The sequence below is a fragment of the Cygnus olor genome, chromosome 14, assembly GCF_009769625.2.
Source record: "Cygnus olor isolate bCygOlo1 chromosome 14, bCygOlo1.pri.v2, whole genome shotgun sequence".
In the NCBI taxonomy this organism is placed as follows: Eukaryota; Metazoa; Chordata; class Aves; order Anseriformes; family Anatidae; genus Cygnus; species Cygnus olor.
This window is the reverse complement of record NC_049182.1, coordinates 2210984-2227074: the sequence shown is the minus strand read 5'-3', so window position 1 is coordinate 2227074 and position 16091 is coordinate 2210984. Positions and strand designations below refer to the sequence as shown.

General features: G+C 42.7%; 1 protein-coding gene across 8 annotated transcripts in view; it reads right to left on the bottom strand.

The window, feature by feature from the left end:
• Nucleotides 1-16091, bottom strand: part of RAPGEF6 (Rap guanine nucleotide exchange factor 6) — a 125025-nt gene that overhangs the window by 65622 nt on the left and 43312 nt on the right. The window contains exon 1 of one of the 8 annotated variants that reach the window (XM_040573970.1): nucleotides 735-1830. The exons of the other annotated variants lie outside the window; for them this stretch is intronic. Coding sequence (XP_040429904.1) covers nucleotides 735-788 — 54 coding nt within the window. The 5' untranslated portion in view covers nucleotides 789-1830. Of the gene's footprint in view, nucleotides 1-734; nucleotides 1831-16091 lie in introns of those variants that run through there. 8 annotated transcript variants of the gene reach the window in all.

The following is a 16091-nucleotide window of genomic DNA, read 5'->3' as shown; positions in this document are numbered from 1 at the left end:
ACTATAAGTCAATTCTTGTGTCTTGGGTTACTGTACTAGTAGCAGTCTTAATAAAACACCAGTCTCCAGTAATTTTCTGAGAAAGCATACCAAACTGCAAGAGTCTGACAGTGTGTATATATATATATATATTCTTAATTTAAAGGCTTTTATCTCAGTGGGTTGGTTTGCTCGAACGTTCTAGACTTCATTACCTTCTTTAAAAGAAACACTATTCCCCCCCCAGCTTCACAAAAATCCTGCATCTTCAAACAGACAAAATAATTCATGTCCTCTAAAGCTAATTGTAATTACATAGTTTGGCTAAATAATTGATTCCATAATGATGCACAAAGGAAGCAAGCAGTACAGTTTCATACAGCTTGAAAAATCAGGTTTGTATATCAATATTTTCAAGTTATCAATAAAGACAAACAGTCATAAAAATGTTATACTTCCATTATACTTGTTTATATATTAATAGGCTAAAAAGCAAGCTTTACACGTTTCGTAACAAAATGGCATTTTTATACTTCCTGTTAATCTGTAAGCTCTTAGCGTATAAAACAATTTCAAGATTTCAAGGTCCCCCCTTCCCGTTCAGAAATTATTCTGCCAGAACAGTCCATGCACAGCCAGAGCCCAGCATTTCATCCGAGCAACACTCGGCTTTGGAGAAGTGAGCATTTGCACAGACAGCACCACGGCTGTCAATACATTTCAGAGAAATGCATCACAGACAAAATCGTACTTACTTTGGAGGCCCACGGTTGCAGGCAGTTGGCATAACATCGAACAAGAAAAGCCATTTCTTAGGCTGAGAAAAAAAGTTTCCTTCCTCAAATAAAAGTCTCAGACGAAAAATATTTAGTAAAATCCTCTCTGGATTCTCTTTAAAAATCATAAACCAAAGCAGCAAATATACATGTATGCAACTTGTCAGGCTTGAATTTCACACTGAATTCGATTACAGCTTCTCCAGTGTCAGAGTAGTTTTCAGTGTTGCAGTGAGTTAGCAGCAGCAGAAATTCCTATAAAAATGTTCCAGTTTTAACAAGCACATAAATTCAAGTCAAAGTGTTTCCTAGCTTTTCAAATACAAATATCCATAGGTTCCCCCAGGCACGAGGCGCGTACCCAAAAAGTGCTGCTGAGATTGAATTAATTCTGAAATGGATTAGAATTGCAGGTTAGAGCAACAATACATAAAAAGGTGAGATAAGAATTCTTCAAATTCCTTTTTTCTCTTCACTGAAATGCCTTTACGAGTGGCTTATCTTCAGGTTCACTTTTCGGAAACTTCACATTCATATTGTAGATCAAATTTTGCAAAGGTTCTTCAACATCCTAGGCAATTCAGGAATCCCACGCCCTGAATATTAAAGTTTCTTCTTTATACTCTTGTCCATCATAACTGCAAAATTGAATTAGTGTCCAGACCGTAGCTCCAGGATATATGCTCTAACAGGTTTGCACTGTGGAATGTATTAAAAGCCTCTGCAATACAAACCCTTTTCTCTTTTGCCCCCCCTCCTTTTTTTTTTAATGCAGTTTACAACTCCGCAGTGTTGCTTAGTATTCTAATGCATCAGCCAGATACTACGGTTAATCCACGCCTAGCTTTTCCAATTAAAACACTTCTGTAACGCACGACAAAACAGTACGTCCATGGCTACAGCAAGACTGACTGCTGGAGTCCTAATTCCTACTATCTTTGCTTGCTTCTCAGCAGCTCCCTCAGGAGAAGCTCCCATCGATTGGATGCTCCGCAGCAAGATGAAATATCTAATAAGGAGGAAAGAGAGTGGGAGGGGAACCGAGCTAAAAGGATGACATCACCTGTATAGAAAGCCTTTAGAAACTGCATTAGATCAATTGGCTACTGTATCTGCAGATGCAGCCAGCAGAGCATCTTTATTGACCTCATATAAACACACATATCGGTACAACAACTGCTCAGCAAAACACCCCTGCTCTACATTACATTTTATATCGTTTTAGGATCTACAAATGCATATGCTGTAGCTCTGAATATTCCTCTTTTTCTAAATCAGCTCAAAAACCCTGAAGCTCATAGATCTGTTAAGGCTTTCAACAGCATTTAGGTGAATCATTTCTCATCCCTGCATCCAAATTTAGAAATAAGAAAAGGTAGAAAAAAAAATCTGCAGACACTCACATGTGTGCATGCATGCACAGATACACCCATAATCAAACGATTTCTGCTTTTATATACATGTCATACAGGAATCTCAACATTTCTGTCTCATCCTATACACCCATCAGCAGATCTTTATCTAGAATGAGAAGTAAATTCCTCACTGAAAGGTGATGTTTCTAATATTCATAATTTTTAATGGGTTTGAAACATGCTAAAAGTTATGTTTTCTTCCTTCCAATCAAGACCAATTCCATTTATAACAGAACTGCCTTAATTCTGCAGCAGCCAATTTAGTTTTATCATTTCTTTTTGCAACTAAAAACTGGAATATTTGTCAGCAGCTCAGTGCCTTGGATGGCAGCCCAGCCTGCTGGAGAGCTGCTCCGAGGAAGCACCTACGAGATACCACACCTTTGAGCTGGGACTGCCGCGATGCTTTCAATTCCTAGAAGGCAAACGTCTGCTGCTGCTGCGCGAGGGGAGGGGAGGACGGGAGAGGACAGGAGCAGGAGCAGAGGGTGCTGGCTCTGTTAGAGCCGGTATTTAGTTCTCAGGATCGTTTACTTCACCTGCAAGAAGGGGCACTCACTGTTTCCGTTTTCTTCTCTTTGGAAAGAATTTTCACCGCCATGTCTTCCCCGTTTGCATCAGACTCGAGGTTAATTCTCCAAAACCGAATGACAGCTCGAAGGCCATACCTTCCGCGCAGAAGAGCATCTTCAGAGAGTGGCCTGGTGGCAGCAAGGGCCAAAAATCCTTCTTTTGGTTTTGTTTGCTTGCTCTTGAATACGGAGTTGGGCCATTTGAGACGATCCACAGACAGCTATTCCAACGGACAGACACATGGAAGATCCCCACACTTCAGAAGCCAAGTTCCAGCACCAGGACACCCCACCCCGACCCAAACCAAAGGCTCCATTCAGCAGGCAGCCAGCAGTTGAATTCTTCCAGGCGTACGACCCAAGCTGTGACCAGAGCTGGGCCTTAGCCCAAGGGAAACCCCTCCCCTGGCACCTTCCGGAGCTGCCTTAAAGGACAAAAATTAGCACTGCTGTCTGAATTCACCTAACCACTGCCCAACAATGAAACGGTAATGGATGCAGCCAGGCTTCATAAAAGTAACGGGGTTTAATTTATACCAAAACATAAAGGAAAAATCGAAACTTAGTCCTGCTCTTGCAAAATTTGCAAAGCCAACGTCTGTTTTTAAAAGCTGAAAGATTTTCAGATCATTCCTTTAGCTTTTGAAAGGCATTACACCAGCTACATAAATAGCTGTTTCCTTTACTGTTCCTTCAATACTAAACAATAGCCCAGCTATCAGCTTCAACTCGCATACAACTGTATTGCATCTTTCCTAATAATTCGTATTTTTTCCTAAATCAAAAGCATCTTAAGCATCAAATATAAAGCCACACTGACAAATTTTCAGCAGCAATGAACGTCCAAATACTTCCACACAGTGTTACCTGTACTATTATAGTTACCACCATCACAATTTATATCAAGGAAAAAAAAAAAAAAACAGCCAGCCAAAGGAAACCTCTCCCTGCCTGCACGCACACCGATAGCACACAAACTCTCCGCCTGAACTAACCCAGGCAGATATTCATCTCCCGGCTGCATTTTAAACCCACTGCATTGTGCATGGAATTCAATCCACTAAAGGTTTTGGCGTGGATGCCATATTTTACAACTACTGTAAACACGAGCTCAATAATGGGAACAAAATTCTATTTCCTTCTAGTTTTGCCTTTAAGTGAGGATGACATCATCCCTCTGCCCGCGCCGCCAATGAGCGCGGCGGCTGCGTCCCCGGGGATGCAGCCAGCTCCTGCGCAGCCCAGCCCGCCCGCGCCGGGGAAAACCTGACCTAATTCCAGGCTGGAGCTTTTGGGGCATCCCCCCACTAATTTCTGGGTTTTAATGCATGCATCCCTGCAGCCCCCGGCTGCCCGCAGCACGACGCTCTGTGTTTATGTATATATGATCTGCTAAATGGTAAATCTCAAACCTAAAGCAACTTGGAGGTGGAAAAAGGCAGATACAAAGACTGCTCCATGGCGATCGCAATCAAAATGCTTGTGAGGAACAGGCAGAATCCCAGGCAGTAAATCGCCTTCCTCATTTTAAGCAGGATTCCAGGTTTTCAGAGAATCTTAAGGGAAAAAAATCTTTGGTATGCAGTCTCCGAATTAAAAAAGGTCTTTGTCTCTCAACACTGGTTTCTTTTCACGCTTGAAGCATCACTCCATATGTTTCTATGCATCACATTCCCTTTATCCTCCCATAATACTATCTGAATCCTCCCGACTGTTAAATAAATCTGCATGTTCCAATTGTCTAACAAGGCTAAGTCACTGAAAAACGGGTTGTTTTTAGAAGGGCAGGAAGGCCTTCCATAATTTAAACTCACGTTCGGTTAAACAGGATTAGAGTCTCCTCTCATTTAAAGGAGACCACAAACTGAAGTTCCACAAATCAGAAAGCGTTCGTGGCTGGCAGCAGCGGACACCCATCGGACAGCACTTCTCCCTGATCAATCACAAAACACGAGCCCGTTGCGCCAAGCCCGCGGCGAAGGCGAGCGCCGAGCCGAAAGCCATCGCTGCGCTGGCTGGGGATGCGCAGGCTGCCGGCGTGCCAGCCGGCTTGCTGACTTCTGTCCCTTTGTCCTCCGACCGAGCCGCCCGCTGGGACGCTGTCCCTGCGTGTCCCCCAGCAGCAGCAGGCCCCCTGTCTGCTCCCCCACCTCTTCCCCTCCTTTCCGAGGGCAGCAGCGAGTGCAGCGCCCTGACTGCGGGCCCGCCGAGGGGGCTGGGGAGGGAGCCCAGCTGCTTGGAAAGCAATCTGTCACCCTGCACGCTCAGGCAAAGATGTTTCAGGCTAAAATAATTCATTCTGATACAGTTTTTTGCGAGCGGGAATTGCCAAACACAGCAGCCTAATGCAGAAATATTTTAGGCATTAGTGGCACCTGCATCAAGAGGTTATTCCAATATATTCGAGTACTTTAAATCTCTTTGAAAAGGCAGGCGATGGCGAGCGGGGAGTGCTGTGCGCAGCGCCAGCTGCGGCATGAGCTGGATGCGTCCCCATGCTATGCTGGCAAAGCTTGCTTGATTTAGTGTCACTGGCATGCTTCTCTGATTTTTCCCCACCATTTAACTTCGGTATCTTAAATGAATCACCGTACTTTGTGGCAAGGTTAGCCCCTCGTTGGGGCTTCTCAGGAATTCCTGTTTAAAGGAAAAAAATAACAAGAAAAAAAATACAGCTCTCCACCCTGTTCTTGACCCTTTTACACAAATGGAGGCAGCGAGAGCGGTGCTGCGAGCTCCATTCCTCCTTCAGGGTGACATTACGTGCTGCAACTGCTTCCTTCTGTACATCACTTTTCCGCAGCAGCACTTATGAACACGCCGTAGAAAAATCCTGCTGAAAGATCTGTAGGATTCATAAGTGGTATGAAAATCCGATCCATCCTAGGGGAAGGAGGGAGGGGGAGAGGGAGGGAGCGGAGCGGGAGGAGAGACTGTCATCATAACTAAAGTGATGTAAGCTTCTAAATATAGAGCCAGCAATACAGAAGGAACAATAAAAAGGCACCATGGATTCAATTTCTCCATCGCTGTCGTACCACCCCAGCCATCCTTTTTCAGCTGTTGTGTTAAGCACGGAAAGGTCATCTCCTATTTGCAGAAATTCAGATTTATACGTTTTATAATACTTTCTTAAATATGTTTATAAATTACAGCTCTCCCCTGCAGATCTCTGCTCGTGCAGTCTCCGCAGAGCCAGGCGGCATGATCAGCATAGCAAGCGAGGACAATGTCGGCACGTAGAGAAGGGGGAAGCCCCCTCCGCCACAGACTCAAATAAAAAGTTCCTTGATGCAGTTTGAACAGAGGTGATTCATACCACGCTCCCCCCCTTCCTTCCTGACACCTCATTTCGGCAGGGGGTGGGGAGGTTGGGGAAGGTACACAGCCCAAAATTCCCTGGTGATGAGAATGAGTGGACACCAACCCCGAAAGCAGATGGGTCGGTTTGTGGGGCTGAGCCGCCCAGAGATACCAGGAGTACAAAATCTCTAATACCTACACCAAATTTTCACAAGCACTTTTGCAGTTTTGCTCATTAAAACATTCCCCTGATCTAGCCTCAAAACTGAAATCAGAGCCTAAACCTAACACTGACCTGAACACATCGCGTTTGTTCAGCTGACACCTTACTGGGAAGTCGGACAGAGTTTCAGATTTGGAAACTGAAAATCCCACCAACGTATATACTTGTTTTCGTCCAGGAAGTCACCTACGTTTTGCAGTTGTTATGAAATCAAACATGAAGTATCCCTTTTTCTTCCCACATTTATAAAGCTACATCTCAAGTTAAATGACCAGGGTAAGGCTATTCAGACCACAAGGTACCAGCACCCATCCCGCAAGGAAAAGGCTTCTGATTAAATGACCTTGAGAACAATGCATTAACTCCACAGATGAGGTTACAATCATTAAAATGCCGCTTCCAATGCTTTTTCTGTCATTTTTCTGGAGGATTAACACCAAACTGAAGGCCTGAGAGCAGGAGAGGGCAGGAAGGGTTTGACTCCTCCTACCACTATCAGAGAAATTTGGGGATCTCTCTCTATGCGAGGCTGATTTTAAACAGTCAGCTTTCATTTCTTAGCAGACAGGGTACCCAGCCTGCAGATTGCATGTGACGTGAATCTTATCTCAGGCACGGCACCTCACAGGCACTTCTAGCCAGGGGCAGAGCCATGTCTGGAGGCAGCGTGGTGCTCTCTGCGTGCAGCCTCTGTCACAAGCTGCTCCTGGGCTCCAGCTGACCCCAGGCAGGGGGAACATCGGGGTTCCTGGCCTGGGGCTGGGCCAGCACGGTGTTCCCCAGCCTGGGAGGAAGAGAAGAGAGCTGCCCGTGGCAGGGCTGCCTCACAACCTGCCGGCCCTTACCAGCAGGTTTACGCACAGGGTGCCCACAGCACCAAGTGCGGACCCGATTACGGTCCAGCTCTCCTGAAACCCAACGTGTAGGGGAAGCATAGCCCAGATCCTTTACCACACGAATTGCTTCACAGCACGGTGATTTCCAAGCTTTCTCAGTACCTGGCATGATTCAGCCCCTATTTATTGCCTTCACAAATGGAAAGCTCAGTCAGATAACCACAGGACAAGGGGGAATGGTTTTAACCTAAAAGATGGGAGATTTAGATTAGAGTTTGGGAGGAAATTCTTCACTTAGAGGGCGGTGAGGCACTGACCAGGCTGCTCAGAGAAGCTGTGGGTGCCCCATTCCTGGAGGTGTTCAAGGCCAGGCTGGATGGGGCTCTGGGCAACCTCATCTAGTGGGTTGGAACTAGGTGATCCGTAAGGTCCCTCCCAACACAAGCCATCCTGTGATTCCATGAAAGCTGACTACACTTGTGGAAATTTTTCCTTAGTAGCATTCAGGTTCTCTTCTGCCGCTGAGAACAAAAGAGCAGAAGAATCCCAGCTATTCTCACCAGAGCCACAAAACTGATCTTAGCAGAAACAGCAAGGGCTTGGCCAGAGGACATACCTACACTGCAAGTTGACAAACCACCATGCATTTCATCACAGCTGTTAAACAAATTTTAAAGGGCACAAAATCAAAATCATAAAAACAATACAAGTGTCTAGTTGTTGTGGCTACAATACCTCAAACAAACAAACAAAACAACAAAAAAAGCTTTAACAGTCAGCAACAGAAGGCAACTCCGACTTGCAAGAACAAAGTTCCAAGAAGGAATTAAAGCTACGCTGATTGACCCATTTAGTCAGAGGCTTCATTTAATCAGCTATTTCAATTATTTCATCGGTCAAATATTTCCCCATTAACAAAAGTTTCTACATATCAAATGTAAAATTACAAATGCTGTTAAGAGTCATTAGAAATAGCAGTCAGTTCTAAGCCAAAGACAGTGGTTTCATGCCAAGTTTTTCAAGGAAAATGGTATCCAAATGCTTGCACTATGGACCAACATTTTCTGATGATGATTTTAACTGAAAATCGTTCCGAATATTCTCAAGTCCCCAGCTTTGGGCCAGAGAGCTTCCGCAGAACATTTGTAAGTTGACGTAAATTTCCATATTCTAAATTAGAAGAACATTTTAACTTAAAGTTGGAAGACAACAGTATCACAGTGCTTTAATGAAGTCCTTTAGTGTACGTGATATTCAACCCAACAACTCAAACTCCCAACTCCTCAGGATAAAATACAAAATGACTTTTCACAAAGCTGTTCCTCTCTAAGGCATAAGCCCACAAACAAGTGAAAGGCTGACTTGTCTATAAATGAGCACATAAGCAGGCTGCTTACTTCATTACAGCACATTGAACAGAAACAGCCCAGGTGGACGGCAGGAAACAAAGATTCATGCCTGCTCCCATCCATCTGCACGCAGGCGACCAGCTTGCTGCCTACTCCCCCATCAGTTTCTACAAGACACCACTCGCATGTCATTTCAAAACACTGAAATAACAAAGTAATGTTAAAAAGAAGGATCTGACAGCACTGCAACTCATATACAAAAGGTTTTGAAGTCCCTGACAATGCCTTATCAGGTACATAGCACTGCTTTCTACCATTAACCACCAGAATGACATTACACAGCTATGAGCAGTGGCCACAACACTTGCACATCATTCTCAATCTATTTTGCATAACAGGCTGCTTATAAAGAATTAATGACTTTGGAACTGCCACCCAACCCCTTAGGGTCCATCAAAACAGAGATTAACTCTCTGAACATGCTACATAAAATATTTTCTCAGGCATTTTCCAAGGAACTAAGTTAATTTCCATGATGGTGTAAATTTGTCTATGTGGTGAAAGGATAAGAAAGAAACAGATAGCCAATTACTGTGTGGAGAGCACTTTAGTAATTACATTACTTTTTATTTGTTATGCATGCTAATTTGCAAGACATCTAGATTTTATTTTTATTCATTGATATATTTAAAGATTCTTCAGCCACAAACTGCCATGGAACAAAACCAGGCACAACAGCAAATCCCAGCACCAGCTTAGGGCAAGATCTGAGCAGCTCCCTGCTTCCATCCCAAAGGCATGGGGAGGTTTTCCTCAGGACAGACTGTGCTCAGGATCAGTTTCCCTATCAATTTTTAGTATCTTGTTCAAGAAGCAAGGCTCTCGGCTTGGCAAACCACAAAGCTGTCTGTCTGTCCTGAAACATCCTGGCTCACAGCAAGACATGCTGCACACCACCGCCAGCAACGCAGCCAGACCTGAGAAAATACAGGTGCTTGCCTAAAATAAACCCTCCTTCGTTTCAGTCTGAGCTAGTTTCATTTTTGCAGCACTCTTCCGTGTTGTTCACAGCTGCACGTGTCACCTCAGAATTGAGGTGATTTCTGTAATTCACAGTTTATGTATAATCTGGTTGTCACGTCTGTAAAATCTTCAGGGAAACTCCTGAATATAAGTTTTGAATAATTACAATCCACCTCATTATGGATAAATTGGGGTTTACATACTGCATATGCTATTTAAAGAAAGAACTCAAGAACGCAGATTTTAACAGAAGGGCAGTATTTTTAGTATGTATTTACTTATTTCATGCATAGCACATCAAAGTCGTCATTCTTCAGAAACCTTCAGACACTTGTTAACTGGCTGGGGAACCACCAGGGGCCTATGGAAATTACCAGGAAACGTTTGAACACAGGGCACACGAGGGCCGGTGTTTTTATAATGACCGCCACAACCAGCGACGGGCACACAAGGCGCCCTTGGCAGTAACAGGGCCGACACCACGAGCCGGCAGAATCCACACATGAAACAAAACCTAAGCCAACATGCTTTTGGTGGCTCCCTCCTGCTTACAGAAGGGGACAGATGAGCACCACGGTGGGGCGAGTGCTGTTGCTGAGCACCGGTAACCAGCAGGCCGAGGAAGCAGCTGCCCTGATGTCATTGCACCTCAGAGCTGCTCCTCTCAGACATCATTTACGGCCTCGCCCCCAGAGCAACACCGATTTCCCTTTCCAGAAAGCTGGGCCTCGTCCCCTCCTACCCCCATGCCGTGTCCGCAGCCCCACTGGCCTGCTCCGAGCAGCAACGCGTGGCCGAGCAGATGGCTTTATTTAGACGTGGGCCACCACGAAGCTGGAGCAGGCTGCTACAGAAGTGAGCACGCTGCGGCAGCAGCTTCTTTTTATCGCAGGAGGAAGAGGAACACAAAATGGCAAGAGCACAGCAGGGCTGCTGGCAGCAGTTACGGGGGCGAGGTTCTCGCAGAGGCTGTGGCCGGCCTGGCTCAGGGAGCACCGGCAGACGCTGAGGCCTGTGAGCTGGGACACGACATACGCCACCGAAAACCTAAGACAAACTGGAAGAGAGAAAAACCTCCATCATAGGAACAGGGCAGGAAGAAGGAACCTGCACGATCACTGTGCATTGCACAACACTTCCAGAGAAGTTGCCAACTGCAGGGGTTTCGGTACCCACCAAGTACACAGCAAGACTCGTGGATTTCAGCAGGATTGAAGTTTCTTTCTGACTCGTTAGATAATAAAGCCAAAATTGTCAAACAACAACAAAAAAAGTGACAAAAAGAGGAAGTGGGAGGGGATAAAAACACATTAAAAAAACAATGAGCTGGAATCATCCAGCTATAAAACAGCTCCAGAAGTGATTTCAGCCACTTGCAGATTAGCCACAGCCTCACAGAAATTAACTACTGATGTTCCAAGCAAACGGATGTTAGCTGATGCTGCATCAAGGTTTAACAAAAGGCATCTGGAGGCGTGCTGTAAGCCAGTATTAGTTGGTTTAGATCAATAAAAGGTACTATTTCAGCAAATCTACCTGGCAGTTAAAAATAGATTATAAAACACCCATAACATTTAAAAGGGAAAGGATCAGTGATGGGAAAGAACCTAATGGGTTTGCTGCAATATATAAAAATGTGATTAACCCCCTACAATTGTGAGATACCCTATACTAACCGCAGCCTCTGACAGGATTACATTAAGTAATGATCACAGAACAAGAAACTTGCCACTCAAGCAGTCCTCCGGTGACAGACTGCTCTGAAGATAAATGCTTCTACAAGGTTCCTGGAAAAATTTTACATGATGTGGTATTAAGATACTGTCCTCAAAACTTAGTATTATAATAAATCTCTTAAACCTCATCGTCCTCTTACAAGAGTTAAAAAAAAAATGTAAATTTGCATGTCTGAGAAAGGGAATTACTAATAAAAGTTTGCTAGTAATTTATTTTGTTCTAGGATGAAAAAAATAAATCATATTGTGATCACAACTCAATGGAAATGTGTATTGCATCTTTTATGCACTATTTTTAGAAATACAAATATTCTTCTCAAAAACCACAGAGAAGAGAAACCGTCAAAAATGCGTGCAAAGATTTTAAACTCTTAAAAGATACAAGTTTACAGGTTTGATGGTCATGGAGAAATTTGTATCAAATTGTTAAACCCCATTTGGTTCTGCTCACTGCAAGAAATATAAACACAGAATTTACCGTAACTCAGGTTTTATTTTGTAATAGTAAATGTTTCAAATATTTATCTTTACATTCTCAATATTTGATCCAAGATGAAAAAAGCAATTTAACTTCTAAACAGCACCAGAGCTAACATTAAACATTTCTTCCTAGAACTGTTAATGTAAAAAGTCGTCTGTTTTTAGTCTGGCTGTGGGTTTTTGTGTACCTTCTGTACGTTCACTAAAGTTTGTAACAGAGCTGAACGAAGATGATCAGAATTACTTCTTTTTCTTTTGTAATGAAAAAACGTAGTTGCATTATTCATTGGCTTGATAGCTAGACTCAGAAGTAGGAATGACTAAATATTCATTGTGGCTGTGATAATGCCCTGCTGCATGACCCTGGTTACTGTCTGGATTCTTATCTATGTTGCAGACAGTCATATGCACAAAGAGTGCCTATCTCCAAGAAGATACGCAACCACACTAACAAATAAGCAAGAGCAGGCATAATTAAGACCAATGGCACATTTATATGTAATTCACTAAGTCTGACATGACTTTTCTCCAGATGACTCCAACTACTGGACACCTTCTAGTAGGAGGTGGCCCTGCCCATAGCAGGGGGGTTGGAATGAGGTGATCTTTAAGGTCCCTTCCAACCCGAACCATTCTGTGATTCTATGACCCCAACCTCACTTTACCCCACAGCCAGGACGTCACCCACAGTGACATACAACATGCGGATGCTCATCAAGTGATGAAAGCAAAAAAGACAGGGGCAAAGAGATCCCACGTCACCGCAGCGGATGCTCAGCCAGCCTCGGGTAGACAGCCACTGCTGCCATCACCCCAGGCAGCAGTGCTATTTCACGTCCTGGGAAAGGCACTTGGGAAGCCTTTCACCAAACTCACATTTATCCCCAGGGTACTGCTGGCAACGCAGTAGCAGGAAAAACCCTGCCACAGCTACTGGGAACCCCTGAGAGCAGAAACCAGCCCTTGGCCAGTTCACCTGCTTAATGAGAGCAGGTTGAGCATCATTTGCATGCGTACTGTAAGAAGAAATTCATGCCATTTTGCACTTTAAAGATAGAAGCAGAAATATAAACCTGTTCAGTATGAGTGAGAAGAAAGAGAACATTGTTAGTGTACATTTGCTGTATTTTCCTCCAAGAAAAAAAAACTTTAAAAAAAACTTACTCAGGAGGCAACCAGTGTTCTTGTGAAGCACCATTGTTGTATGAACCATAAAAACATAGTAAAGGAGTCTAAAGAGTAACTCCTTCATCAAAGAAACCAACTAGATGATCAACTTTTAACATTGAGTCAGCTGTCATTCAAGCAAAAGAAAAAAAAATGAAGATATCAGTAATAATTTGAATGTCAACTACCCTGAAGTTATACAGTTAAACTGAGTATCTGGGCTCTTTCACTTAAGTAAGACACATAGGAGGAAAAGCTTCAAATATGGTAATAATAATTGAAAATATTAAAGAATCTGCACACAAATTTTTATCTCATGGCCAACCACAGGGATTTCTACAGAACTCATTCCAACAAGAAGTAGCAGGGAGCTCCATGTGAGAAGTCAATGCAAGCTCATGTCACAAACTAATGGGTAACGTTTCATGATTAAGGTGAATCCTTGTTTTTATAAATATTAACCGTACTATATTTAATGAGCAGAGATTTACATTTAAAGGAGTTAATGGAGATTGCATAGATAATTGCCCCTAAACAGAAGATACCTTGTATTTGCTTTTAATTGTCAAAGGAAAAATTCTGAGCTGGGATAAAGCAACACCAAACGTCAATACCTATAGGATGTGTGTTTTCTTTAGAAAGCAGAAAACCACCTGTGCTTGAGCAAGTAGGAGCTCCAAAACTTAACCAGCAGCATGTTGTGTACTCTGTAGCATTGTACCACTGGAGCCCACACAAACTCCTTGAGGACTGTGCATAAAGTACCAAGCCCTCTGATCAAGCAGGGTTCACAAAAGGTCCATCAAGCCACATTCAGCATCTGTCAAAGAGCATTTAGCAACATGCTGGAGAGTGAAATAAAATGCTGCATTTATTCATTAGTATTATGCCAGAGAGGAAATGTGCTGGCAAGTCTGTAAACGGTTTCCCCACTCTGGCAGAAATGTTATTGTAAGTTCTTGTCAAATAGGAGTTTCATTCAAAAACCCTCCTCCTCATCCTGCCCATACTCCAACAGTTTGAAACACACAGTTACCTTATAAACCCTGTTTTTCAAAACCAGTGGGAACCAATGGACTAGTATTAGCAGACTCCTATAGGTAAGAGTTAAACCCAGGCACAGAACAAACCATATACCTCAGGAAAAAAACATTTTACCAGATTAAAACGGAATATGAAAAAAATATAGGCATTCTTTGTTTTGTTTACTTGTCAAACAGGCAGCTGGGTTTGATTTCTTAGTCATCTGTTGAGTTACAAATTACTTTTCGCTACACCAAGTACTGTGACTATGACACTTTCCAATTAGGAGTTTATAGGCTAGGAAGCAAGGCTTGGTATTTCAATGCAGGCTGCTGAAACCCAACAGCTAGCAGATTTTGTTTCAGAAAGGTGGTCTCCTGCCACTTAGCACTCAGTCATCCAGGAAAACACCTAGCAGTGTTAACAGGACTCTTTTATAATATTCCTAATTAAGTGACAAAATCAGATTTAGGAGTATGCTGCTGATTTATGAAGTTTATAATGTTTCCCATCAAACAGTGATCAAAATATATATTTTCATAAATCTGAGGAAGCCACCAGATTTGCAGCAAGAACCTGTATGTGCAAAGACAGACACATACTCCACGTGGTTGTTAACGTAAGAAATAAATCAACACAAAGAAGAACCCTAACAAGGTCATCATTTGTTGACTAATCACAATCCTGCAAGAGCAGCACACTGACTCCTTGCATCAATAACTGACAGTCTCTGAAATCATTTAAGGAGGCGTGTAATTTCGTAGTTCTCAGACGAGTCCCTTCTCATGCACCCTTCCAGGCAAGCAGCATAGCAAGCATCAGCGTCAGCTACTCCTGAGGTTCTCTTCCTCCTGGCACTTAAGCCTAACAACTATTTTTTGTGTGCTTATTCAATGTTACAGAAACACCAAGCAGCGAAAGAGGGAGATTTTCATATACAGATCAGACTCAATTCCTCATAAAGCCTTATGTAAGTCATTCAGCCCAGAACCTGAGGATTCAACATCTCATTTCATCAATAACTAATTCAGATTAATTAGCAGTGATAAAAAACATGCAACAGTTCTTGAAATGAGATGGCAGAGGATGTTAAACTTCAAGTAGCATGTTCTTTTCCTGTCACAGCAATGAGAGCTTTTCTGCTTAGCTGACAAATGCCAAAGTAACCTTTACCCACAGAAAAGCTAAAGCTGTGGAAAGTCTAAAAATCACCCACCTGCATTACAACAGCTAGCAACATGCAAAAAAACCAGCAGTTTACTCTGAAACAGAAAAGATGTCTCAAGTTTCTCGCTAACTGCACACTTCAGATATTTTGAATTTTAACGACTAAGAAAGGTTTTGCACCACATAGGGAGATGAAAAGGAAGACAGGAGAAAGGGGGAGGAACTGAATTTTTTTTTCTTTTGTGCTTGAAGACTAATCAAAGTTAGTGAATTTTAGTTAGTTTTTTAGTTAGTTTTTTTTTTTTTAGTAATTTGAAGTTAGTCAATTTTAGTATTGTTTTTCAACTTTTGATGTTCAAAGAAAATCAAACTATCCAGAACAATTATTACCAATGAAATAATTTGTCTAGATCACATATAAATCCTGCTAGTAGCAGGAAGTTTGTACGTGAAAAATAATGGTAAAGAGAAACCTTCATAAAAGCATTGTGACCTCGAAACCACAGCTGTACGTGCCTTCACACAGAACAGATTATGTAGTCTGTGATGGTTTTTTTTTTTTTTTTTTAAAAGAGTAGCAAACGAGTTGCCATTACTCTGATGCCTGAATTACCATTATGCTATTTTTGATCACGTAAATGTGACAGAGTATCATGATAGTGTTATTACTTTATTGAACTGCATTTGTGATTGACTCAATTCCAAAACATAGCCTAAATTTATTAGGGACAAAAAGAAAACCACCAGCTGCTACATCTTACCAAAAGAACTCCAGTTACAGCCAACAAAAAGCAAGAACGATCGTTTCTCCGTCCGGCAGAAACATTAAGATTTATTTGCAACGCTCAACAGAAGACCCATAAAGCAAATAAACTCTTTTCAAACTAGTGCCTGAATCTTCAGCTACCACCTGGCATGCTCAAATCCAAAGTACTCAACTGTTCCCCAACAAGAGAAATGTGTTAACAAATACGACAAACGCAAACCATCTCATCTCGTCTCATCTCACCAGCTTTCCTCAGCACACGGAAACCCAACAGCA